Source organism: Sus scrofa, chromosome 7, assembly GCF_000003025.6.
Source record: "Sus scrofa isolate TJ Tabasco breed Duroc chromosome 7, Sscrofa11.1, whole genome shotgun sequence".
Taxonomy (NCBI): domain Eukaryota; kingdom Metazoa; phylum Chordata; class Mammalia; order Artiodactyla; family Suidae; genus Sus; species Sus scrofa.
Window position 1 is genome coordinate 88,825,444 of NC_010449.5, and position 26,330 is coordinate 88,851,773.

At 51.0% G+C, this 26,330-nt stretch overlaps 1 protein-coding gene across 4 annotated transcripts in view; it reads right to left on the bottom strand.

The window, feature by feature from the left end:
• SPTB (spectrin beta, erythrocytic) overlaps positions 1–26,330 on the bottom strand; it is a 141,755-nt gene that overhangs the window by 12,727 nt on the left and 102,698 nt on the right. For all 4 annotated transcript variants that reach the window (XM_013978290.2, XM_013978291.2, XM_021099376.1 and 1 more), the window contains 16 exons: positions 26,087–26,289; positions 25,901–25,991; positions 21,693–21,839; positions 19,695–19,958; positions 19,110–19,316; positions 18,605–18,694; positions 12,779–13,057; positions 11,218–11,348; positions 10,068–10,272; positions 9,381–9,755; positions 7,522–7,766; positions 6,217–6,355; positions 5,670–5,754; positions 4,550–4,746; positions 4,199–4,248; positions 3,365–3,443 (listed from right to left, as the gene is read on the bottom strand). In XM_013978290.2, the coding sequence (XP_013833744.2) occupies positions 3,365–3,443; positions 4,199–4,248; positions 4,550–4,746; positions 5,670–5,754; positions 6,217–6,355; positions 7,522–7,766; positions 9,381–9,755; positions 10,068–10,272; positions 11,218–11,348; positions 12,779–13,057; positions 18,605–18,694; positions 19,110–19,316; positions 19,695–19,958; positions 21,693–21,839; positions 25,901–25,991; positions 26,087–26,289 (2,787 nt within the window). The remainder of the gene's footprint in view (positions 1–3,364; positions 3,444–4,198; positions 4,249–4,549; positions 4,747–5,669; positions 5,755–6,216; positions 6,356–7,521; positions 7,767–9,380; positions 9,756–10,067; positions 10,273–11,217; positions 11,349–12,778; positions 13,058–18,604; positions 18,695–19,109; positions 19,317–19,694; positions 19,959–21,692; positions 21,840–25,900; positions 25,992–26,086; positions 26,290–26,330) is intronic.

Consider the following 26,330-nt stretch of genomic DNA (forward strand, 5'->3'; position numbering starts at 1 on the left):
GTCTTGGAAGGTCGCGGGAAGAGTGATATCCATGAGCTGCACGGGGGTAAGGAGTTTTCCTTGACAAGCTGATGAAGGCCTGCAAATCCAGGGCACCCAGGAGCAGCCTCGCCCCAGGGTCCCCGCACCACAGAGGAATCTAGGCCTGAGGCTCAGAGGCAGAGGGGGCATGATGGCCCCAAACAGTGAACCTGGAAGGCAGACTCTTTCTTGTCACAGCCCCTAGTGGCACCAATCCCTCCCAGGGGTGGCACTCTTGCCGTCACAGCAGCCCCATTAGGAGTGTTCCCAGAGCAGGCCGTGCTTCCCAGCGGAGGCCAGGGAACAGCCAGCGTGCACAAGAGAGGTCCCAGGGCCTGTTGGCTGGGGCCCCTAAGCCTGGGCTGCCTTGGATCCTCTGCAATAGCATTTCATCTCCCTGAAATCAACCTCAGCATCTTACACCAATGGTACACTGTGGGGTCTGAGGTACCGGAGCCTAGAAGATGAGGATGCTTAGTAGGAGCCCCTGGCCTTCCCAGAGCCATGCCCAGGATGCAGGGGAGACACGTACGGTACAGGGTGTGGAGGTGGCTCAGCCCATGGCAGGCCCCCCAGGCCACCTTCAGGGCACTGGCCTTGGCAGGTGTCAAGGTCCAATGCTACATTCCTGTCTTCCCCAAACAGACACAAAGGAATCAGCCTGCCCTTTGCCACCTTTCTGCCATCCCCAGCCTCACACCAGCTGGCACCTGACCACTGGAGCAGGTTCCTCAGAGCTGAGAACATGACGAAAGTCAGAAAACCTGTCTCTCCCAACCCTCCTTTTACTTAGGGATACTGTCCACATAAAGGAATGTTCTGGACTTTCTGTAATCCCACAGAGAGAGCTTTCTAAGGGCAAGGAGACCCAGAAGGCTTAGGTGATGGGTCTAAAATCATGCACAGAGTTTCTAGAATTAAGGACTAGAATTCAGCGTCCTGATTTCCACGCCAGGACTTTTGCTGTTCATGACACCCGTGTCTTCTGCTTGGCCTCAGTCTTACACACTTACCTGTGTAACAGGTTGCTTTTTTAATCAGAACATGCTCTCGTGGGGACAGGGAAGAGGGGATGGAGGCAAAGCAGAAGGTGTGGAACTGGAGGTACCCCAGTCCCTGCATGTGCACATGTGTGTACAAGCACACACCCGGGAAGGGGAGGACCGGGCGGGGCTGGCAGGCGGCCATGTGCCATGGTCCAGACAGGGGTTCAGGCGCCTGATCCACTCCCGTCCGCTCCCCCAAGCAGGAAGGCGGCATGCACTAGTGGTGAGTTCGACGTGAAGCCACAGCGCACGGCTCTATTCTACAGGGCACCGACACCAGACCACATGTGGGACAGCAGGAGAGCCACCAGACCCAGGCCAACCCCAGAGGGAAGGCTCAGCAGACAGCCCGCCTTCCTGGGGGAGGCCTGTGGTTTCTGCAAAGGTTTCCCAACCTGCACGGGACCCATTCTCCTCTCTTCTCATATCAGAGACCAATTGGGTGTCTGGCCCTGCGTCGGAGTTCTGTGGATCCTCATGAAAACTCAACAAAGCGCTCAGAAAGGAGGAAGCGGCAGGAAATCTGTTTCCATGAGGTCTTGGGCCCGCTGTTCATTTGATTCGCCATCTGGTTTCCTCCTGGTACTGGGCACAGGCTGGTTTCCCCATCTGGCAGGATGGCTGGCTCTCTGGGAAGGGTCTCGAATGTGGGTTCACTCCCTCTTTCCAGAGGGACACTCAGGTCCAAGCAGGTTTTATTCCCCCCAAATCCAGCGATATTCAGGTACTGGATGGAGGTGGCTCTGATGCACACATAATTACATTTGCACAGACGGACACGACACAAATGATGAAGGGATGGCTCAGGCCGTCACCTGGGACACCACTGCACGCAGACACACAGAGACGCACAGCCCAAGCGCAGGTGGCAGAGACCAGCCCACGTGTCCACAGGCCGTGCCAGGCCCCAGAGTTCTCTCCTTTCAGTGAGGGCTGTCTCTGAGAAAAGGGGACCTGGACGAAGTCCACCAGAGACCCCCAGTGGGACGATGGGCACTTCAGAGGGAACTCCTGGGAGAGACCCTTTGGTGGGAGCCTAGGTGCCCTCTGCTGGACATGAAGAGCTGGTGCAGCTCAGAAAGGGAGGCCTCTGGCCCAGCTGGAGGTGGCAGAGGGAGCTCAGAGTGTGAGTGTTGAGAGAGTGTGTGTGTGTGTTTGTGTGTGTGTGTGTCTCAGAAGTGTGGGAAGGGCTGAAAGCTAAATCTGACAGGGATTCTGCCCAGGAAGTGCTCGGTGTTGTGCATTTTTCTGGGGTTGTGGGTGTAGTGGAAATTTCCAGCAAGAACTCCTAAAGGTTCGGGCAAACTCACCTGGGCACCTGGACAGGTGGTCTACCTGCAGTGGCAAAGCCGTGCAAGGCACATGCTGGATTCTTGCTTTCTTCTCAGTCAGCTGCTCCCTGGACACTTCCCCAAAACCTGGGTCACAGCCTCCCAGACTTCCTGCATAGACCTCCTGGATCCTTTTAGCTAAAAGATCTATTCCAGGCAAGGTCCTGAAGCCATCCACCAGGCCTCTGGCAACAGGAGTGTTTGGGTCCCTCCCCCCATACCCCCAACATCCTCCTTTTCTCCAGGCTGGAGGCATGTAACCCAGAAGCCCTTTCTTCCTCACTCCCGAAGGGCTCCCTCAAGACTGTTCTTGCCCCAGAACCACCTCCATCTCCAACTCACAGCCCCACAGGCATCAGGCCAGGAAGGTACCAAGGGGAGGGGTCTCTGCTTAGGGGGAGGAAGCTGCCAGAGGGTGGGGGTACCAGCTTCATTGCCCGAAATGCCACGCTGGGGCAGACAAGACCAAACGGTCCATTTGTGAGTGTATGAGTGTGTGTGTGTGTGTGTGTGTGTGTGTGCACGTGCATGCATGCATGGGTGCATGCGTGCATATGTGTCTGTGTGTGTGTCTGTGTGTGAAGGCTACTGAGTTAAGGATGACATTAGAGGGAAAACGGGCCAAAGGACAGTATACAAAATGGGATCAGCCCCCTATAAACTGTGCCCCCCGATGTAGAGGGTGATGTATTTTTATACAATAAAATTTATTAGACCAGATAAAACCAAACTAAGAGAGTCATGTCAGTAGGCTGGCGTGTCAGTTTCTTCTGGGTTGAAGGGACGAGGGCAATTATTCCAGGAATGAAGAAAAGCTCGGTAAAAAGGAAGACTGGCTGAAGGGGCCTCAGGGGCGGGGGCGGCACGTGCCCATCCTGGCCTTCTGCCCTGCGGAGCCTAGTAGGGATGAGCGGGCTCTGGCAGCAACGACTCCCAGGAACTAGACAAATGGGACAGGGAACTGACCGGGGACGTTCTCTCGGTGGCTGCTCGGTGGGGACCTCGGGGAGCCTCCCCTGCTGTCTCGCCTTCCTCCTCTTGAGGCCTACAGAAGACAGGGTCCTGTTGTATTTACTTATGTTTTTCATTTTTTTTTTTAGGGCTGAGCCTGAGGCATATGGAAGTTCCCAGGCTAGGGGTCAAACCAGAGCTATAGCTACTGGCCTACCCCACAGCCACAGCAACATGAGATCTGAGCCTTGCCTGCAAACTATACCACAGCTCAAGGCAACGCTGGATCCTTAACCCACTGAGCAAGGCCAGGGATTGAACCTGCATCCTCATGGATACCAGCCAGGTGTGTTACCACTGAGCCATGATGGGAACTTCTCATGGTCCTGCTTTAGAAAGGAGCCCCCTTCCGAGACTAGAGCCCATCTCTGAGGCCTGGCTTCCCACCTCCTCCCCAGGGAACACAAGCCAAGTCTGCAGCCTGGCAGACACTTAGCAAGGAGCTGCTCAACCTGCAAAGTGAAAGCGGATGCTTCAGAAGTGGACATGGTTCCATGGGGCCAGCCTCTGGGCATGTTCCGGCCAGTTCCCGAGTGTGGGGGCTACGCTGCAGCAGCCCCTCCCCTCCCTCCACCCACAGGCCTTCAGGCCACCCATCATTTGGGGAAAACGTAAGCTCTTCTTTGCCTGTAAGCTCCAGACACTCTGGCTTTCTCCAACTAGTGGCCGAAGGGTGAGAGGTCACACGTGGACTGTTGAAACATCAGGGGGCCTGTTTCTGATTAAAAGCTCCCTCCCTCCTTCACCGCCCTCAGCAGCAGGCTCCAGCCGTGGCCTCCCCTCACTTACCCAGCATCCTCTTTGGGTCTCTCCGGGGTCTGGCGTTCTTTGAGCTCAAGCTAAGGGGATGGAAAGGCCAGAGGGTCAGAGCAGCCCCAGAGGGGAACCTTCCCTCAGACAACCTTCCTTGAAAGAGGCTCCCTGTACCCACCACGCCTCTTGTTTGTTCCTTTTGGAATTATCCCTTTTGGTCTCTTGTGTTCAAAAGTCAGCACTGTCTCCCACTCCAATTTCCACCCCCACTCGCCCGCCTTGCTTGGCCTTCTCCACTGTCTGCAGGTGCCCAGTAACTGCCTAAGAGTTGCTGGCCTGAGAAACGCCCAGGCCTGGCTGCCCCCGGCCCCGAGCCTCCCAGCTCACCGTGGTGGGCTTCTCCAGAGCAGCAAAGCGCGGTTCCCAGCTGGCCGTGGACTTCTCGAAAGCCTCGTGCCTCTTGATGAGCTTTTCCACGCTGTCCACTGTGTGTCCAAAGTCCCGGCTGGACAGGTAGGGCTCCTGGGCGATCAGCCACGCTTCGGCCACAGAGGCATCCCGAGAGAACTGGCACACTTCCAGCACTGGCACAGAGAACAAGGTCCGGGAGCCCATTAGCACCCAGCGGACTGCTCCTGCCAGGACCCTGGGGTCACTCACAGACACGGAGCTGGTGGTGAGTCTGAGCTGCCAGGTGTCCCTGAACTGTGTGGTGACCTGCTGCCTGAGGCCACTCCATCCATCCCCATGGCTGGGCCCCTACAGCATCTCCATCAATAGCGATTTTTTTTTTTTGTCTTTTTTTAGGGCTGCACCCATGGTATATGGAAGTTTCCAGGCTAGGGGTTGAATCAGACCTGCAGCTGCCGGCCTACCCCACAGCCACAGCAACACGGGATCCGAGCCACATCTGTGACCTACCCCACAGCTTGTGGCAAATGCCAGAATCCACCGAGCAAGGCCAGGGATTGCACCTGCAGCCTCATGGATACTAGCCGGCTTCTTAACCTACTGAGCCACAACGGCAACTCCTCAATAGTGATATTTTTAAAACGCATTGATTAGAACAAACTCTACTTTGAAAACAAAATGTGGTTTCCACGTTTCCCTTTCAGGAACAGTTTTCCGCTCTGAACGTTCCCTTTCCAGCCCCTGGGTGTCTCACACAGCCGTGCACAAGCTGCCATGGGACATTCCAGCTGTGGAAGGCAGAGCTCCATCTATGCCCCCCGTGGCTCAGATGAAACATCTGGGGTGCACTAGAGCCTTACCCTGACCCTGCAGGGACAGCAGCCCAGCAGGAGGCAGGGGGTAGGGGGGTGGACAGTGAGCTGGTCCTGGCTGGTCAGAGGTGGGCTTCAAGCTGGGTCTTTCTGTGGACCCCCAAGGCCCTTGGCCCCAGAGCTTTGTGCTGTGGGGGGCTCTCTCCCAGCGGCTGGCAGGGAAAATCCACCACGTGGTGCCATCCCCCCGCCCCCAGGTTCCCTGGTGCCCAGGCTGCACTCACACATGCTGAGCCGATCAGAGCGGGCCTTCCACTTCTCATCGATCTCCTTCTTCTTGGACACCACCTGCTGCAGTTTCTCCCTGATCTGTGAGGAGGAAGGGAAGATGGCTCAGGCTCTGGTAACCCTTCCCCCCATCTGAGGTGGTGCCCGGAAGGGCCCTGAAAAGCCTGCTGGGCTTGGTCACCCAGATCTGACTTCTAGTTTTAGCTCTGCCACTTGCCAGCTGTGTAGCCTAGGGTAAGTCACTTAACCTCTCTGAGCTTAACATGTGCCTCACCCAGGAACTGGCTGTCACCAACACCAAGGCGTGCACACATGTGGGGGTGAGGTGGGTTATAAGCCTGCTCTCCCTACAGAGCAGCCAGCTCCTCAAACAGGGTGGTGGCGCTGTAATCCCTGGACCTGTACACAGCCCCGATGCTCCCTGGGTGAAGGAAAGATGAGCCTCCTCAGAGCCTCAGGTTCCCTCCCAGGAAGCTTTGGGACCCGCCGGCAGTGGAGGCGAGGACAGGAGAAGCCTCGTCCCTGTCCTGCTGTCCCTCCTACCTCGTCTGAAGCCTGGTGCTGCCGCTGCAGCAGGGACTCGCCGAGCTCCAGGCAGGCGCTGAAGTTCTTGCTCCGCGTGTCCATCTCCGCCCAGATGCCCTGGTGATACTTCATGAGCAGTTCCACTGAGGAAACATCCCTGTGGGGGATGGGGGCAGGGTGGGAGTTTGGGGGAAAAAGGAAGGAGGGGGTGACTCTGGGCCATCTGACACCAAGTCCCAACCAGAGGGGTGCCCCTACCTGCCTGGGAGTCTGACCCCGGTCCCTCCTCTCTCTCTGGACAGCCAGGAAGTCCTCTGCCAACCTGGCCTCAGCAGGAACACTGATGCCCTAGTGTCCTCCCTTGTCAGTGGTCAGGACATGGGCAGGGGGTGCAGGGACCCCAAAAGCCGCCTGGGAAAGTTAAACTGGGCAATAAAAAGAAGTACTGATCCATGCTACAACCTTGGAAAGAGTATGCTGAGTGAAAGAAGCCAGTTGCAAAGGACCACATACGCTATGTATGATTCTCCTCATGTGAAAAACTGACGACAGGCAAATTTAGAGACAGATAATGGATTAGTGGTTGCCAGGGGCTAAGAAGAGAGGGGCGTTGGGGGTGATGACTGCGAAGCGTACAAGGTTTCTTTGAGGGATGATGAAAATCTTTTAAACTTAGATGGTGGTGGGGGTTGTACAACTATGACTATGAAGAAACCCACTGAATGGTACACTTTGAAGAGGCTGAAATCGATGGCATGTGAATTACAGCTCAATTAAGATGTTAAATATAAGAGCTTGACCCCCAGGACTGGCACCGTAGGGGCAGGGGCGGGAGACAGAGACGGGCCAGCAATAATTGCTAACATGACACAAAGTGTGTAAAGAGCCACCCGCCATGTGCCCGCTCCTACGCCCTCACCCCGCCTCCTGCTCAAAGAGCTCCTTCCTGAGTTTTAGGGAAGTGGCTTCCATGTGCCCACGATGGGGGAAGAGTGACCACTTCTGGACCTGACCAGCTGTGGATGTGTGAACAGCTTGTTTTCACTGACAGCCATGGCCACTGCCCCTACTGCAGAATCTGAATGACAGGTGTCTTTCTGGCCACACTCAAGACTTCCTTTACTCTGGGATGGTAGGTCCTCCCAGTGGCAGCTGAGCCACTCGGGTCCTGTCTGGACCCAGCCTCGAGTGCCCCTGGGGGTTCCTGAGCACCCATGGTCCAGGACTATCCCTCCAGGGAGGCTCCGTACTGCAGCGCCCTGGTCTGCCAGCCTCTGAGACAAAATGGCCCACAGTGGGGCTGCCTTGAGGACACCCCCTCACCTGGGCCTCTCCTGGGTCTCGATCTGCCGGATGATGGTCTCCATCCAGGAGAGGAGGTCTCGGACCATGCTGAAGAAGCGGAATTTGTCTGCCGTGTCCACCAGCTGTGTGCGGCGCCCGGCACAAGCATCAAGCAACGCCTGCCACGCAGCAGACACCTCCTGCTCCTTGTTCTGGATGCTGTCTGCCTCCTCTCCAGCGTACGCTGCCTGCAAGCGGGTGGCCACATCCTGGAATTGCTGTACCTGTGACGGGGCAAAACCGGACTTTGTTTTTCAGGCAGATACGTCTTGGGCCTTGGATGGGCAAGGTTGTCTGCCCCCTCCCCCACCCCTTGGGCCTCCCTCTCCAGGACACTGCTGGAAGGCAGATCTTTAGGTGCCACCCACTGGGTGCTGGAGAGAAGGCTTCTAGCTTCGGTACCTCTGCCGATCCAAAGCATCACTTGGGTTCTGATAAGGATTTGGGAGTGAGGGGCTCTGTGCCCTTTGATGTATGATGTAGATAAGGAGGCACTATCCTAAACATTTTTTATTATTCTCTTCATCTTTGCAACAACCCCATAAAAGAGATACTATTATTATCTCTGTTTTCAAGATGAGGAAATAGGCACAGACACAGTGACTGGCCCCAGGTCACTCACGCTTGGAGAGGGTGCAGCTGTGATTAGGGGCGTGCGCCTGACTCCTGTTTGTGACCACTCTGCATGCTGCCACCCCCAACCCCGTCTGAGGCTGGCTCAGGGGTAGTGAAGCCTCATTCTTGGGACCTCAGTGAAGGTGTACCTGCCTTAGGGGTCTTGTACCCCAAGGCATCTCTGGAGGACAGAGCCCTAGGTGGTCTCCTTCTTGGTGAACCAGGGGCCCAACCTACACTGCTGCTCTTCCCCTAAACCCCACTGGGCCAGAGCAGGACTACACAGCCCTGCTCCACCGGAAGCCAGGTGAGCCTCCAGCAGCTGACCCCCTCACCCTTTCTATCATGCTGAACTCTGGAACCCTATGGGCCTGTGGAGGTACCTCGATGGATAGAGGGAGTCTAGGCAGATCTTGGGGCCCCTCCAGCTCCCATGTGGAAAGGCTGAACAGCCTGGTGGCTGAGGGCACGGAGTCTGCAGCCAGACTGCCAGGATCTGAATCCTGGCTCCAGTGCTTAGATGCATGTTCTTAGACAAGTCAGTTACTCTTCTGTGCCTTGCTTTCCTCATCTAGAAAAGGCAGATGATATTATTCCTTTCCTGAGAGGGTGTCTACATGAGCAATACTTGGTGCTAGAAAAGTGCTACATGTATATGTGCTAAAGATACAGTATTACTTCGACAATCAGAGAAATTGCACTTTAAGACAATTTTCCATTGGACTTCAGGAAGGGTTGTTTAAAGAACTAGTTCTGGGAGTTCCCGTTGTGGTGCAATGGAAATGAATCCCACTAGGAACCATGAGGTTGTGGGTTCAATCCCTGGCCTCACTCAGTGGGTTAAGGATCCCACTGAGTAGGTTAAGGATTGCCATGAGCTGTGGTGTAGGTCGCAGACATGTCTTGGATCTGGCATTGTGTGGCTATGGTGAAGGCTGGCAGCTGTAGCTCTGATTGAACCCCTGGCCTGGGAACCTCCATATGTCACAAAAAGCAGAAAAATAAAAATGAATGAAAGAAAGGATGGACGGACTAGTTCTGAAGCTGAAGAATATCTAAAAACCTCTGCTCCCTGCCTTTCTGCCTGGAGTTGTTGCCTCTCTAAGGAGGTGCCTGTTCCAGAAGTTTCTCCTCTAGAAGCCAGGAGAGGACCTGACACCACAGGGCCCCAGGGAAGCTGGTCACAGGGAAGATGTGGGGGGACAGCCAGGGATAGGAGGCACCTGCACGCCTAGCTGGTGGAGCTCCCGTTCAAAGGCTGTGTGCACACGATGGAAGGACTCAGCGGTGCTGGCGTCCAGCCCCACGTCCTCTGGCAGCTCGCGGTGCTTCTCATCGATGAGGCCCAGGATCTCATTGCCAGTGTAGAAGTAGCGGTGCCGGTCGTAGGAGGCGGCCAGCAGCTGCATGCGTGTGTCAATGAGCTCCAGCACGTCCGCCCACATCTCATTCAGCCCATCCTTCCGCTCGGCGATGCTGGCTGCCTCTTCATGGCCCGCGTCGATGAGGTGCTCAATGAGGGCATTCATATTGTCCACCCGTTCCTGCCCAATCGCCCCTGTCTCCCGGGCAAAGTCCCGGAACTTGTCCCGGAGTAGCTGGACAGAGGTAGACAGAAACACGATTATCAGTCATCGAGGCTCAGGGCTATAGTGGTGGCATCACACTAGCTGCTGACTCTCCCAGGCCAAACCTGCCAGGACCTGGGCTCTCACACTTTCCCCGGGGTGCCTGAGCTCTCAAGGGGGTACCTGAACTCCCAAGGGGCTACCTGCATCTCTTTGGCACTTTGCCGCTGGCAGGGTGCGTGCGTGCGTGCATGCGTGCGTCCGTGTGTGTGTCTGGAATGACAGTTTCCCTGTCTACTGCATTAGAGGAAGACAAAATAAGTGGTGGCCATGGGTACTCACAGTCACATGGTCAAAGTCTTGCCCCATTTCTGGGGAGGAGGCCACCAGGTCCTTCTCCAAGATCCACTGCTCCAGGTCATCTGCCTCCCTCTCCATCTGGAATTGGCGGTACTTGTTCTCCAGCTTCCGCTTCCGATCCTCTGCCATGTCCTTCAGCCCTGCATAATGCTTGTCCACTTGTCCCTGAAGTCTGATGATCTGTTCCCTGGAATTCAGAATAAGAAGCTTTCATAGACAGCAACAGACAGCCCAGGGCAGCAAGCTTGGAGGAGCCAGCCTCCTCCCTGCCAGCCCCGTGCCAGGGACAGGTAGGGAAGTGCAGCTTCAGAGAAATGGCAGAGATGTGTCACAGGGAAGAGCTGGGAAGAGAAAGAACCATCCCTTGGACCACGATGCTTCAGGGGATGATGGAATGTGTACCCCAGAGCCGGTGCCTCTCACTCCTTCCCCTGACTCGGGGAAGCTCAGAGACAGCAGTGCAAATGGAGGACCCCTCCACTATGCTTCCAAGGATGCTGAGGGCCAGGCTGCCTGAGCTCCACCATATCCCTGAGGGCTATGTAAGACCAGGGTCCAATTCTTGGGGCTCCTTGGGATATGCTGGGGTGGCTGCTGAGGATGCCTAGCTATGGATATTCTAAAGGCAACTGAGAACAAGGTCATGACTGGGGGCAGCCTGAAGCGTCTGGCCCAGTGGGCTCCCGTTTACACAGAACCCACACAACTGAATAGTTTAGGTGATTTCCTTATAGGTTTTCTACCTTCACTTCTACATAATTTTTTGCTGAGACAATGTGCGATCCTTAGATACCTTCTGGACCCCCCAAAGCAAAGCAAAGTTAAGACTATGCTAAGAGACACTAAAGACTAACTTTTCAAAAGACTAGAGCTCTCCAATCACCAAGAGGGTACTTTTGCTATTCCACCTCCTTACATTTTTGCACATCAGGCCTCAGGCTGATTGAAGAGACACAAAAACCACAGCATAAAAGGGAATTGGGCCACTCAGCAGTCCAGAAACTTTCTCAAGGACATAGTTTTGGAGAAAACTGTTCCTGTTTTCTCCCTTGGACCTGAAGGGACCCAGGTTGGCAGGGCCCCTGTCCTGAGGCCCAGGACCTGACCAAGTCACCCCAGGAGGCACACGCACCCCTCAGGGTGGCCTGCAGCCAGGAGGCTCTGGGCCCGGCCGGCCAGCTGCTTGATGTTCCTCTCGTACTCCTCCACCATGCGCTGCTGCCGCAAGTGCCGTTTCAGCATCACGATGGCGCCCTCTTCATCCTAGGAGGCAGTGGACTGTCAGGGCACTAGCTCACCTGGCTCAGGTTACAGCCCAGCTCCTGGAGGAGCCAGGCTCACAGGACACCCACAGGAGAAACCCACAGTCCCTTTCTGCTACTCCCGTGTCCCGGCAACACCCCATCTACCTTCCTCTCAAAGACCCCGGTTCTTTTTTTTTTTTTTTTTTTTAGGATTTTGTCTACTTTATTCACATTTGTGTCTTTTGTACTAGAACACTGGCTGACCCGTTTTTGTTGGATGAGTGAATGATGAGCATACCAGAGCTTTGAAGCTGCTTATATATATATTCCCCTTATGTATTGACAATTTCAGGGCAGTAGATTTCAGCATTTGTCCCTCACTAATTGAATTCTGAATATATGCTAGGCATTAGGATAAGTGAAAACAAATAAGACAGAATCCTTGCCCACACAGAACTTACTAACTCTTAGAACATTCTACTAACCTGATTTTCCGGGGATGGGGTTTAAGACTGTGTATCTAGAAGGGTTTCCTTTACTTACAGAGTAAGAGGCTGAATTTGAATGTCATGAAAGACACTCACTACAAATCCCAGAATAGAGTTACTTGTCTGAGTTAAGCCATTGTTTGTATCAGCCATTACTGAATGCAAACGTTAGCAGGGAGTGGTAATTGATGAATGCATGGCACGTAACACATTTTCATTAAAAGTTTTGCTTGAGGAGTTCCCATCACGGCACAGTGGTTAACGAATCTGACTAGGAACCATGAGGTTGCAGGTTCGATCCCTGGCCTTGCTCAGTGGGTTAAGGATCTGGTGCTGCCGTGAGCTGTGGTATAGGTTGTAGACGTGGCTCGGATCCCGCGTTGTTGTGGTTGTGGCGTAGGCCAGCCGCTACAGCTCCAACTGAAACCCTAGCCTAGGAACCTCCATATGCCGCGGGAGTGGCCCTAGAAAAGACAAAAAAAAAAAAAAAAAAAAAAAAGTTTTGCATGAATCTACTCTGTGCCAAGTACGTCTATGTCTGTATTCACAAAGTACCCTGATTCTTACGTGACATCCACTTCTAGGCCCAGGTCTAACCTCTGTCCCCATGAAAACTTCCTGCATCAGCCCAGCTTTTAGAGATGCCCTCACCTCACCTCTCACCCCCTCCCACAGAGATTCATCTGCACAGAATCCATGGCACAAAAACAGTAAAGAAGGCTCAGTTAGGGCAAACTTAAGCTGGCAAACAGGGCATACACAGCTTGTGATTTGCATGTTCTCAAGAGGAGCGACAACCTGAGAAGGAGGGCTCCTCGCACACCACCCGTCCCTGCGCTCACCCCTCACACACTTGGCCTTCCAGGTCCCCCCCCCCCCCGCCCCCAGCCCTGACTGTCCACCCACAGCTCTTTCTCTCAGGTGGTCCAGGCACCCAGCCTGGCACCATGCCCAAGCTGACCTGGGGCATCTCATCAGAGATGACATAAAGCTCCTGCTCGCTGATCCAGGCCTCGGCCTCGCCGGCATCCAGGTAGTACTGCTGTGCCTCGCTGGCGTCCCACAGGCGCTGCAGCCGCCCGGCTGCCGCCTCCTGCAGTGTGTCCCACGAATTCTGCAGGTGCCCCAGGCGCTCCTCGATGTCCTGGCAGTCAATCTCAGCCGCCTCTACCAGCTGGTGCCCTCTGTACAGCACATCCTCCACCCGTGGCGCATGGCCCAGGATCTCGTTCTGCAGCGTCTGTGGCCAGAGGGCAAGGGGTCAGGGGTGGCCTTCCCACTGTGCAGCCCAGGGCCATGCCCCGGCATCTCTTGCTCCAGACCATTCAGGGAAGCTTGAATGGAGCAGGTGTGGCTGTAAAGACTGTGACCACATGCCCGGTGCGGTGCTGGGCATGCCACCTTGCTCTCCTCTCATGCCCCTGTGATCTTCTGAGGTCAGCACCCAGGCATCGGCACAGAGCAGCCAAGTAACTGTGGGACCGCAAGTGGCAGAGAAGGACGGGAACACAGCTCTCTTGGGTCCCAGAGTCTGTGCTCCTGATGGCGCCTTACTTTTCCAATGTTTCAGAGGAGCTTGATTTCTTTATTCTTCTTCCTCTTTTTTTTTGGTCATTTTAGGGCCACACCTGCAGCATATGGAGGTTCCCAGGCTAGGGGTCTAATTGGAGCTGTAGCTGCCAGCCTACACCACAGCCACAGCAATTGTCTGTCCCTACACCACAGCTCATGGCAATGCCAGATCCTCAACCCACTGAGTGAGGCCAGGGATCGAACCCACATCCTCACTGATGCTAGTTGGGTTCATTAACTGCTGAGCCAGAATGGGAACTCCCGAGCTTGATTTCTTAGCTGTGTGTAGTGGCAGAGAGAAAAACAATTCTTAAATGGCCTTTGAGATCTGATTTTAGTAGCTTTTACTCCATATAAAACAATCATTGAGGGAGTTCCCGTCGTGGCGCAGTGGTTAACAAATCCGACTAGGAACCATGAAGTTGCGGGTTCGGTCCCTGCCCTTGCTCAGTGGGTTAACGATCCGGTGTTGCCGTGAGCTGTGGTGTAGGTTGCAGACGCGGTTCGGATCCCGAGTTGCTGTGGCTCTGGCGTAGGCCGGTGGCTACAGCTCTGATTCGGCCCCTAGCCTGGGAACCTCCATATGCCGGGGGAGCGGCCCAAGAAATAGCAACAACAACAACAAAAGACAAAAGACAAAAAAACAAAACAAAACAAAACAAAAAACCAATCATTGATAGTTGCTCGTTGTTTTGTTTTTCCCCATTTCTATTTCTCAGTTTGTGAGCTTTATATTATCTCCTGTTTGAGTCTTCGGTCATCAAAATGGCATTTTCTTCTGACTCACCAGGTCACACCTGTGTCCTGTCACTCGCTTCCTGGGTCCTAGAGGCCCAAGCCTGGGTGCTTCTTATGAGTGGGCGCTTGGCTCCCTACCCCTCATCTCCTCCTTTTCTACAATTTCCCATGGCCTTCAAACCTTCCTGGGGTGGGACAAGAGCAGTACCCACAGCCAGTGCTCTGACTGTCAGCATTTAAAATACACGGAAAACTAGGACTTATTCCCATTGTGGCTCAGTGGTTAATGAATCTGACTAGGAACCATGAGGCTGTGGGTTGGATCCCTGGCCTTGATCAGTGGGTTAAGGATCCAGCTTTGCCATGAGCTGTGGTGTAGGTCGCAGATGTGACTTGGATCCTGTATTGCTGTGGCTGTGGTGTAGGCTGGCAGCAACAGCTCCTATTAGACCCCTAGCCTGGGAACCTCCATATGCAGAGGGTACAGCCCTAAAAAGACAAAAGACAAATAAATAAATAAATAAATAAATAAAACTAAACTAAAATAAAATACATGGAACTAGGGTGGGGGATGCACTGAGGGTTTGGGACGGAAATGCTATGAAATTTGGTTGTGATGACTGTTGTACACGTATAAATGTAACAAAATTCATTAAGTAAAAAAATTCATAGAGACAAAGTAGAACAGTGATTGTCAGGGATTAGAAGAGAATGGGGATTTACTGGTTAATATGTACAGAGTTTGAGTTTGGGAAGGTAAAGAGTTGTGGAGAAGGACAGCGGTGATGGTTATTACAACAATGTGAATGTACTAAATGCCACTGAACTGTACACTCATAAAAGGTTAAAATGGTAAATTTTATGTTCTGCATATTTACAATAAAAATCGTTATAAGCAAATAAATAAGTAAATAGATAAACAAATAAAATACATGGAACTAGCAATACCCACATGTCACCTAACTTGCTGAAATGCATCATTACACTTTATACTCAGAATCTCGATTCTGACAATTTCCCATGGTCTATGAACTGCATTCAAACACCCCATGGTGTCACCTTCACTTGCCTCTTTAATCTCCCTGAGATCTTATGACCTCTCAAGGTAGCCTAAAAAGGTATTTCTCTTTCTAGGGCCACATCCGCAGCATATGGAGGTTCCCAGGCTAGGGGTCCAATCAGAGCTGTAGCTGCCGGCCTACACCACAGCCATGGCAATGCCAGATCCTTAACCCACTGAGCGAGGCCAGGGATTGAACCTGTGTCCTCTTGGATGCTAGTCAGGTTCGTTCACCACTGAGCCACAATGGGAACTCTATCAACATATGGTTATTAAGTTATTTCCAATGTATCAGGTCCAGTTCTAGGGACAACACGGGAACAAGAGAAACAAACCCCCTGCCCTCATAAAGCTTACACTCTAGTAGAGGAAATGGTAAGCATGTAAATAAATGAATGAACATAGACAACGGGTGCTGGGAAGACTAGACACCAATAAGATGAGGCCTGTCTTCCAAGGAGTGATGCTGCCACTTTCGTTGGGGAAGTCAGGAAGGGTTTTCTGTGCAGAGAACACCTGAGCGAGACATGAATGATGAGAAGGAGGCAACCCCACAGAGATCTGGGGGGTAAGTGTTGCAGGCAGGAGGGGAGAACAAGTGACCGGGAAGTCCATGGACAGAAGCAAACCTGGCCAGTCCAAGGGGCTGGGCAGAGAATACAGTGAAGGAGGGGGAAGAAGATAAGGGAGGAGACTCAAGGGGAGGCAGGCACCAGTTCAGGCAGGACAGTGGTTCTTAATGATTCAGTGCATACTGAATCATTGGAGAAAACAGACATAGCCCAGGCCTCATCCCCAGAGATCCTCATTAATTGATTTGAAGTGGACCCCGGCATTCAAATGTCTAAAGGCTATGCCACATGATTCTAAAGTGCAGCCAGCACTGAGGACCATTCATGTGGCACCTTGCAAGGTTCTGTTCTAGTTGCAGTGACAACCATTAGGGCAGTGGTTCTCAAAGTAGGGTTCCAGGCCAGCAGCATCACCATCACCCAGGATCTTGCTAGAAATGCATATTATCAGGCTCGGCTCCCAGAGTCAGATGCAGTAGATCTGGGGTGGAGCCTGGTCAACTGTGTTTTAACAAGCCCTCAGTATGAGTCTGATGCACAATGACCACTGCAACAGAAGAAATGATAAAAGTGGATTTCAGCTTTAGTGAGGCGGGCTAAAATAGTCTTTACTGGGGCAGCCATGCGCTCACACGAGATTATCCTTTCCTTCTCATTAAGGTGAACCCCATTCATATTTGTCTCGCCCTTCTCCTGAAATAGCAACCTTCAGCCAAGAGAGTTGAAAATCATTGGGCATTTGGGTTGTTTCTTGGTGTCTTGGTGACTGGATTAGGAAGATGTGGTATATAAACACAATGAAATACTACTCAGCCATAAAAAAGAACAAAATAATGCCATTTGCAGCAACATGGATGGAACTAGGGACTCGGACTGAGGGAAGTAAGTCAGAAAGAGAAAGACAAATACCATATGATAACACCTATATCTGAAATCTAATATACAGCACTAATGAACCTTTCCACAGAAAAGAAAATCATGGACTTGGAGAATAGACTTGTGGTTGCCGAGGGGGAGGGAGTGGGATGGTTGGGGAGCATGGGGTTAATAGATACAAACTATTGCATTCGGAATGGATTAGCAATTAGATCCTGCTGTGTAGCACCAGGAACTATGTCTAGTCACTTATGATAGAGCATGATAATATGAGAAAAAAGAATGTGTACATGTATGTGTAACTGGGCCACCATGCTGTACAGTGGAAAAAAAATGCATTGAGGAAATAACTATCAAAAAAATAATAATAAGTCACAGATGGGAAAAAAAAAAAAGGAAAGAAAATCATTGGGCAATAACACCTACTGAGGCTAAAGTCCTGACTGTAGGAAGGACTAGAGCTGGCTCATTTTATAGTTGAGGAGACAGAGGCCCTGAGGATACTGTCTCCTACCAGCCACCCCTTTAAACTGGAGGTGGCGGTGCTGGTGGAACCCCCACCTCCATCACCTTCTCACTCAGGTCCCGACACGTGGCCACTGGAGCCTTTGTGACTCCATCATGCTGACTGGAAGCAGAGAGTTCAAGGGAGCTTTTAAGAAACTTCTTTGAGGGAGTTCCCATTGTGGCACAGCAGAATCTGACTAGTATCCATGAGGATGCGGGTTCGATCCCTGGCCTTGCTCAGTGGGTTGGGGATCTGGCGTTGCCGTGAGCTGTGGTGTAGGTTGCAGACTTGGCTTGGATCCCACATTGCTGCGGCTGTGGTGTAGGCTTGCAGCTATAGTACCAATTCGACCCCTAGCCTGGGAACTTCCATATGCCATGAGTGTGGCCATAAAAAGCAAAAACAACAAAACAACAACAACAAAACCAACAACAAAAACCCACAAATGAACCAACCAAAAAACCCCTCTGTAAACGTAATTCATTCAGGTCCTTGAACAGCTGCTGGGTTCTGTGAGATAGTGGCTGCTGATATCTGAGGGGAAGGAAGTATATCTGCCTTGATCTTACTTCCCCAGGAGCTGCAGGACCGACCAGCACTCTGGGACACACTGCCCTTCCTGGCGATGAGTTGCCAGACTCTCCTCGATCATGACTGTGGCTGCAGCTGCCCTCATTTCTGAGCCAAAGAGCAGACCAGGCAGGAGGAGACTCCCTGCTCAAGAGCACGGATGTGGCCACCCACTGGGCAGAACCTGTGGCCAGACCATGGCCTGATGCTGCTGGCCTCCTGGACAGAGGCGGGCTTCCCCTGCAGCCCTGACACAGGGGAAGTGCACCTGCTCACTTCCAGGATGCTGACCAGGCCACAGAAGGCCCTAGCCAGGCCTAAGATAGCAGAATCACCAACGGATGTTTGCTCTAATGGCTCAGAGTCCAAGTTTAGTGGCTTCCTCATGGGGTTGGAGCCCCACAGATATCCCTATGTGCCCAGAGGACAGGGGCCTCCTTACCCTGAGGGGACCCAAGAAGCCAAGCTTAGCCCTGGAAGTGGGACCAGGCAGTGATGGGGCAGACACCAGGAGCTGGGCACCTCCTCTCAGAGTGGCCAAGGAACACAGAAGCTGTAGAGCACCTGGGACCCCAGACCAGGGCCTCCAGGTCCTGCACTCCCCTGTGTCCTGATGGATCTGAATGGCTCCCAGTTCCAAAGCACCTGGACCCCCCTACGCCCATGCACCTCTGCCCCCCTTTGTGGTCCTCCCAGAAATCTCTCTGCCATCACCAAAGCTGCTCCTTCTGTCATGAGAACACAAATACAGACTGGAGATCCGGCAGCTATAAGGATCGACAGGAGCAATAAGCTGTAACCTGCTACTGGGGGCCTTTTGCAGGCCAGGGCTGGGCCTTCCTCCTGGAGTGGGGAAAGGGCAAGTGGGACTGGCCAGGTGGCAGGACTCACCTGGTTCTTTTTCATGAACAGCTGCACGGTTTGCAGATTCGCGCCGTAGTCGGTCGACTGGGCCAGAGGCAGCCTCTCTTCCACCCAGAGCTGCAGAGACCAGAGGTGGGGGGATGGGTAGCTGAGGATCGTCACTCACAATTTCCCCGTCACTCACCATGGGCCAGACAGAGCTCTGCCTCCCCATCAAGATTTTGTAAAATGGGGGCATTTTGATCTTTTGAACTGAGCTTCCAAGTAGCTTGCTCCCGCTCACTTGAGGGGAAGGTCACGCGGCTGCACCTTGAGCCCAAGTCTGTCTGATCCCAAAATCCATGAGCGAGCTACCATGCAAAAGGCACTGACTGACTTTTGTGTTTCATGTAATCATCGCAACCACCCTCTGAGGCAAGGGGGTGAGATGACCAGATGCCTGCTGCCAAGAACTGCCCTGGGCAGCGGCCAGCATCCTGATGGCAGCTGCCGGCTCAGTCCCTGGGGGCAGGGGCAGCTGCGGCCCACTCACCGTCTCATCCTCTAAGTCCCGGCTGATCTGCAGCTTGGCCTTGGATGACTCTAGCTGCTTCTTCCTCCTCCCCAAAGGCTCCAGGAGGTCCAGGAACCGCTTCTCAATGCTCAAATCTTCATCTTCAGCCTCCTCTCCCGGCGAGGGCATGTGGGCAAACAGCTCCCCCAACTCCTCCTTCCGCACATTCACTTGGTCCTCCACGCGCTGGGACACAAGGGGACAGTGGTGGCACCAATCCTGGCACCTGGGCAGCCCCTCGTCCTCTTCATCACCGGCATCCCACACATCCTCAAAGGCTTGGGAGCTCAGCCTCTCCCAAGACGTCTACTTGGGTCTCCCCACCTCCCTGTTGCTCCTCTGAGTGTCTGTCCTATATGGCTCATGTGTGCCTTTATTACCCTGCTTGCATCCCTCTCTGGCTTACCCACTGCCAAGGGGTTTCAGGAGCTGGGTTATGAACTCGGAGACCTGATAAAAGCCAGCCCAGTGCTGAGGACAGGAGGAGTACTCACTTTGAGGTTTCAGATTTGCTTCCAAGACCTTCTCCCTTCCAAAATGCTAGTCTACAACCCATGCACTTGCCTTCAGCTTAGCCAGCATCCTGTTGACGCTGGTCAGGTCCTTGCCCAGGTCGTCTGACCGCAGCTGGTCCTCCATGGCCCTGATCCATTTGTTGAGGTCGGCGTGGGTCTGCGAGCGCAGGTCGGAGCTCCTGGCAGCTGAGAGGCGCTGGCCTATCTCCTTGGTGGTGGCCTGGAGCTCATCCCAGAGTCGGTGCAAAGCTTCCAGCCTCTGGGACACCAGGGCCTCAAACTGGGGCTTCTCCTCCATCAGCTGCTTTCCTTCCTGTGTGGCCAAGGACAGGGCTCACCCTCTGACCTTGGAGAGCTACTTGGAGAACCCTGCTCAGGTGGTTGCAGAGGGCTAACCAAGGGATGGTCACTGAGGCAACGGACCTACATAGAACTCGGGTGAGGTTCAGCTGGAAGATGATGCACCCCCAGAGTTACCGGCAGAAGGAGGTGGGACAGGGAGAGTACATTTGGGCCAAATGACCCAGGGAGACTGTGGTATGCGGAGCTGCAGACAAGAACCAGCTAGTACTAAAAAAAAATTTTTTTTTTTGGGTCTTTTTAGGGCCACACCCGCAGCATAGGGAAGTTCCCAGGTTAGGGGTTGAACTGGAGCAGTAGCCACCAACCTACACCACAGCCACAGCAACACCATGTGCTAGCCGCATCTGTGATCTATACCACAGCTCACGGCAATGCCGGATCCTTAACCCGCTGAGCAAGGCCAGGGATCAAACCTGCACCCTCATGGATACAAGTCAGATTTGTTTCCACTGAACCATGATAGAAACTCCTAAAAAAAAATTTTTTTTAATTAAAAATAAAAAGATTCAAGATCCATCCAAGGGAATTCCCATTGTGGCTCAGCAGTAAAGAAACTGACTAGGATCCATGAGGCTGTTGAGTTTGATCCCTGGCCTTGCTCAGTGGGTTAAGGATTCGGTGTTGCCATGAGCTGTGGTGCAGGTCACAGACTCGGCTTGGATCTGGTGTGGCTGTGGCTGTGGTATAGGCTGGTGGCCATAGCTCTGATTCAACGCCTAGACTGGAAACTTCCATTTGCTATATGCTGCATGTGTGGGCCTAAAAAGCAAAAAAAAAAAAAAAACCGTTTAGGTACAAGCATCATGGAAATCTCCCTGTGAGTTCTACCCTTTCTTAATTGTCTTCCCAGAAGCTGTGCATCGACCTTCAGTGATATCTTTCAGTAGTTGAGTTTGTCTTATCCAGTTTTCTCTTACATAAATGTATCTTTTTTTGGAAGGTTATAGTTTGAGATGATTTGGGTGTAGGACTATAAACTTGCTAATAATAGTCAATATTTATTGAGTGCCTGTTAACTGCCAAGTGTTATCCTAAATGCTTTAACGCTCATCACTCCCTTGGGTAGGTACTGTTATCATCCTCACTTTACAGATGAAGACTGAGGTGCAGGGAGGTTGAGCAGTCAGTCTGGTTTGGAGCCTGCACCCTTAACCACTGTGGATGCAGCCTCGTGTGGCCCCTAGGCCTGATCCTTCTGGATAGCCCCAGCAGAGAGAGGCTATCCCAGATTTAACTTCAGCCACATTGTGACTCGGGACCCAGGGAAACTCATTAGAGAAGGGACCCTTGGTTCCTCACTGACAAGAGATGTGTTTCTGCCCATCCAGTGAGGGTCAATAGTCTTTGTCCCACTCTGCTCTTCTCACATACTCCCCTGCCCCTGGGTAGGACAGTACTGGGGCCCCAGTGAGGATGATGGAAGGCAGACAGAGATAACTGCTGTCCTGGCACTGGACACTGAGGCTCTAACTCCGTGTCCTCAGTGTCTTGGACTTTGCCAGACATAGGTGACCCAGAGGAGGCAGCCATTCTGACCAGGCTTAACAGACTGGATGTATCAGTTTTATTACTATATGGAGAAGTTTTTCTTGTCCAGGTTCTATACTGTCCAGCAAGCTTCGGACCTGTGTCTATGCCCACGTGAAGCATCCCTGAGCAGAGGGCCCTGCCACTCACTACTCACCGCATCAATGTTCTCTAGCCAGCCCTGTTGAGAAGCCAGCTCCGCCTCGAACGCCGTGTGCTTCAGCCACTTGTTGTGAAGGTTTCGCGCATCATCATAGGAGACATCCTGAGATGTCAGCAGCTTGTCATTGATCCAGAGAGTGAGCTGTGGGCAGAGAGAGTGCATCCAATGGTCCCCAAGTGTCCCTCTTTGGCCAGGAGCTCTGGGCAGGGCCTGATGCCCACTTCTGGCTACAGTAGAAGGCCAAGGGGAGGAAGTGTGAACACAGCAGAGTATGACCCTCCAACTCTGGATCCTTAATTCCCAGCAGAGGCAACTTAATCTGTGTAGTCTCAGGGCTAAAATATGGGCCCTACTGTGTCTTCCCCACTAGAATGTGCAGTGTGACACCAGGTTTATGTAAATATATATTCTCTCTGAATTTCCAGGACCAAGGACAGGGCCTAGCCTATTGTAGGAACTCAAGCAAGTGTCTACTGAATGGATGGATAAATCCACTCTTTGGCAGGAAGGTGAGAAATCATTAATACACAGAGAAAATGTTATCTGAGGGAAAAGCCAAGGGCAGTTCCTATAACTAACAATGAAGGAAGAACTGTGGTGAGCTTCCGACGTTTCCAAGATGTCCTGGCATCATGCCATGCCTGGTTGGTGCCAAGGACAGAGGTAGATGAAAAAAAGTCACATGGGTTGAGAGGAAAGGGGTATGAGGACAGGAGTAAGAAAGAAGGCAGGGAGTGTCCCATCCCACACGGGAGTACTCTTCCCCAAAGGAACCAGGAGCGCAGGTTAAAGACCTTCCTGTACAGCTCACCCCAGGCTGAGTGTGGACCTTCTAAGTCAGCACTTCTCCAGGCCAGAGGCTTGCTGCTCTTTCTCACCCCTAAGTTCTGATTCATCTGGGCCCCAATGGGGCCCAGGGATCTGCATTTAACTAGAGCTAGGATTGGCTCCATAATTTGCAGGGCCTGGTGGAAAATGGAAACATTCAAAATTATTAAGAATTTCAACGAGTTCCATCATGGCTTAGTGGTTAATGAATCTGACTAGGAACCATGAGGTTGCGGGTTCGATCCCTGGCCTTGCTCAGTGGGTTAAGGATCCAGCATTGCTGTGAGCTGTGGTGTAGGTCGCAGATGCGGCTCAGATCCTGCATTGGGCCAGTGGCTACAGCTCCAATGCAACCCCTAGCCTGGGAACTCCATATGCCACGGGAGTGGCCCAAGAAATGGCAAAAAGACAAAAAAAAAAAAAAAAAAAAAAAAAAAAAAAAAGAATTTCAAGATGGTAACAGCAGGGGGTTAAACTAAACATGGGGCCCTGTTGGCAGGTGGCTCCATGTGAATGCACAGACCACATGCCCTTTAAGCCAGCCCTGACCAGGCCCTAGGTGACTCTAATATAGATAGTCCTCAGGCCATTCTTTGAGAAACCCTGCTCTGGACTTGACAAATTAAAAGATATCTTTAAGAACATATATGACAAACCCATAGCTAACTTCATTCTCAATGATGAAAAACTGAAAGCATTTCCACTAAGATCAGGAATAAGACAAGGATGTCCACTTTCACTGCTGTTATTCAACATAGTTTTGGAAGTCCTAGCCAAGGCAATCAGAGAAGAAAAAGAAATAAAAGGAATCTAAACTGGAGAAGTAAAACTATCACTGTTTGCAGATGACATGATGCATATCTAGAAAATCCTAAAGACACAACCAGAAAACTATTAGAGCTCATCAATGAATTTGGTAAAGTTTCAGGATACAAAATTAATATGCATAAATCTATTGCATTTCTATGGGTTAACAATGAAAGAAATTAGGGAAACGATTCCATTTACCACTGCACCAAAAAGAATAAAATATCTAGGATAAATCTCTTTTATCCCTAAAGAGATAAAAGACTTGTACTCTGAAAACGTTAAGACACTGATGAAAGAAATCAAGGACGACACAAACAGAAAGATACACCATGCTTTTGGATTGGAAGAATCAATATTGTCAAAATGACTACATTACCCAAGGCAATCCCTATCAAGTTACCAATGACATTCATCATATAACTGGAACCAAATATTTTAAAATTTGTATGGGGGAAAGAAAAAAAAGACCCCAAATCACCAGAGCAATACTAAAAACAAAAAATGGAACTGGAGGAATTAGGCTTCCTGACTTCACACTACAGTGCTACTATAATGCTACAGTAATCAAAACAATTTGGGACTGGTACAAAAACAGAAATATAGATCAGTGGAACAGGAGAGTAAGCCTGGAAATAAACCAAGCACCTATGGTCAACTAATCTATGACAAAGGAGGCAAGAACATACAGTGGAAGAAAAACAGTCTCTTCAATAAACAGTGCTGGGAAAACTGGACAGCTATATAACAAAGAATGAAATTAGAACATTCTCTAACACCATACATAAAAATAAACTGAAAATGGATTAAAGAACTAAACATAAGGCCAGATACTATTAAGCTCCTAGATAAAAACACAGGCAGAACACTTTTGACATAAATCACAGCAACATCTTGCTTGAGTCACATTCTAGAATAATCACAATAAAAACAAGAATAAGCCAATGAGACCTAATTAAACTTAGCTTTTGCATCAGCAAAGGAAACCATAAAAAAACAAAAAGATAACCAGAGAATGGGAGAAAATCTTTGCAAACAAAGCGACTGACAAGGGATTAATCTTAAAAATATACAAACATCACATGGAGCTTTAAATTAAAAAGCAAAAAGCCTAATCAAAAAATCTGGACAGACAACTCTCCAAAGAAGGCATACAGATAGCCAAAAAACACATGAAATGATGCTCAACATCACTTATTATTAGAGTAATGTGAGTCAAAACTACAATGAGGTATCACCTCACACCAGTCAGAATGGCCATCATCAAAAAGTTCATAAATAACAAATGCTGGATGGGGTGTGAAGAAAAGGGAATCCTCTACACTGTTAGTGGGAATGTAAAATGGTGTGACCACAATGGAGAACAGTACGGAGGGTCCTTAAAAAACTAAATATAGAACTACCATAGGATCCAGCAATCCTCCTCCTGGGCGTATATCAAGAGAAAACTCTATTTCAAAAAGATATATGCACTCCAATGTTCACTGCAGCACTATTCATAACAGCCAAGACATGGAAACAACCATCATTTGTCCATCAACAGAGGAATGGATAAGGAAGATGTGGTACATATACACAATGGAACACTATTTAGCCATAAAAAAGAATGAAATAATGCCATTTGCAGCAACATAGATGGACCTAGAGATTATCACACTGTGTGAAGTCAGAGAAAGACAAATATCATATGATATCACTTACATGCTAAACTGAATAAATACATTACAAAAGAACTCATTTAAAAAACAGAAACAGGAGTTCCTGTTGTGGCTCAGTGGTTAACAAAGCCTGCCACTATCCATGAGGAGGCAGGTTCGATCCCTGGCCCCGGTCAGTGGGGGTTAAGGATTTGGTGTTGCCATGAGCTGCGGTATAGGTTATAGACGCCGCTTGAATCTGGCACTGCTATGGCTGTGGTGTAGGCTGGCAGCTGCAGCTCTGACTGGACCCCTAGCCTGGGACCTTCCATATGACACAGGTGTGGCCCTAAAATGCAAAAAAAAAAAAAAAAAAAAAAAAAAAATCAAAAAATTAAAAATAATAAAGACAAAAAAACAGAAACAAACTCACAGATTTCCAAACCAATCTTATGGTTACTATAGGTAAAACTGTTGGGGATAGGGAAGAATTGTGAATAACATGTACACACTACTGTATAAAATAGATGATTAGTGAGAACCTACTGTACCGCACAGGAAAATCTACTTGATAGTCTGTAAGGACCTATGTGGAAACAAGGAATGCATGTATGTATTTGCATGACTGATTTACTTTGCTGTATACCTGAAACGAATACAACATTGTAAACCAACTATATTCTAAAAGGAATAAATTTTAAAAAAATGAATGAATGAAAAAAATTTTTTTCAATGAAAATATCTTTACAGATTTGAAAAAAAGAACTGTGGAAGCAAAGTTCTAGACAATGAAGGACTTAAGCCATCAAGTGCCCAGACTCCCTACTCATGGACTTCAGGTTCCTAAGTGAGAAAGGACCTCCCACCTCTAGGGCCCTCTGCGCCTGGAAGGAATCTCCTGCAAAGTGGCCAGCCTGGCTGGAGCCTCACCTCCTGGCAGTTCTGCAGGAAGTTCTGGAGCGCCAGGTTGTCTTGCAGAAGAACTGAGGCTTCCTGGGCCTTCTCGTTGTTCCTCTTGTGCCTGGAAGGGAAGGGGGAACGGAAGTCACAAGGGTGCTGAGCACAGCACCACCATCCTACCTGGCTCCAGGCTGTGATGCCAGGGACAGACAGTACCTGTCCTCTATCTGCTGCACCTTCTCCTTGATCTTGTCTGAGTAGAGGTTTCCCTCGGCCACCAGCTTGTTTCCAGAGTCCACAGGACTCAAGACCTTATCTCGGTTGTTCTCCATAGTTGTGAAGAAATCTTGAAACTTCCGGATCCCGGCCTCTGCAGCTTCTAGGGAGTCTGGGGGCTCCAAGTGAGCCAGAGTATATTCCTGTTGAAGCAAATTTCCAGACAAGGCATGAAGACAAGCTG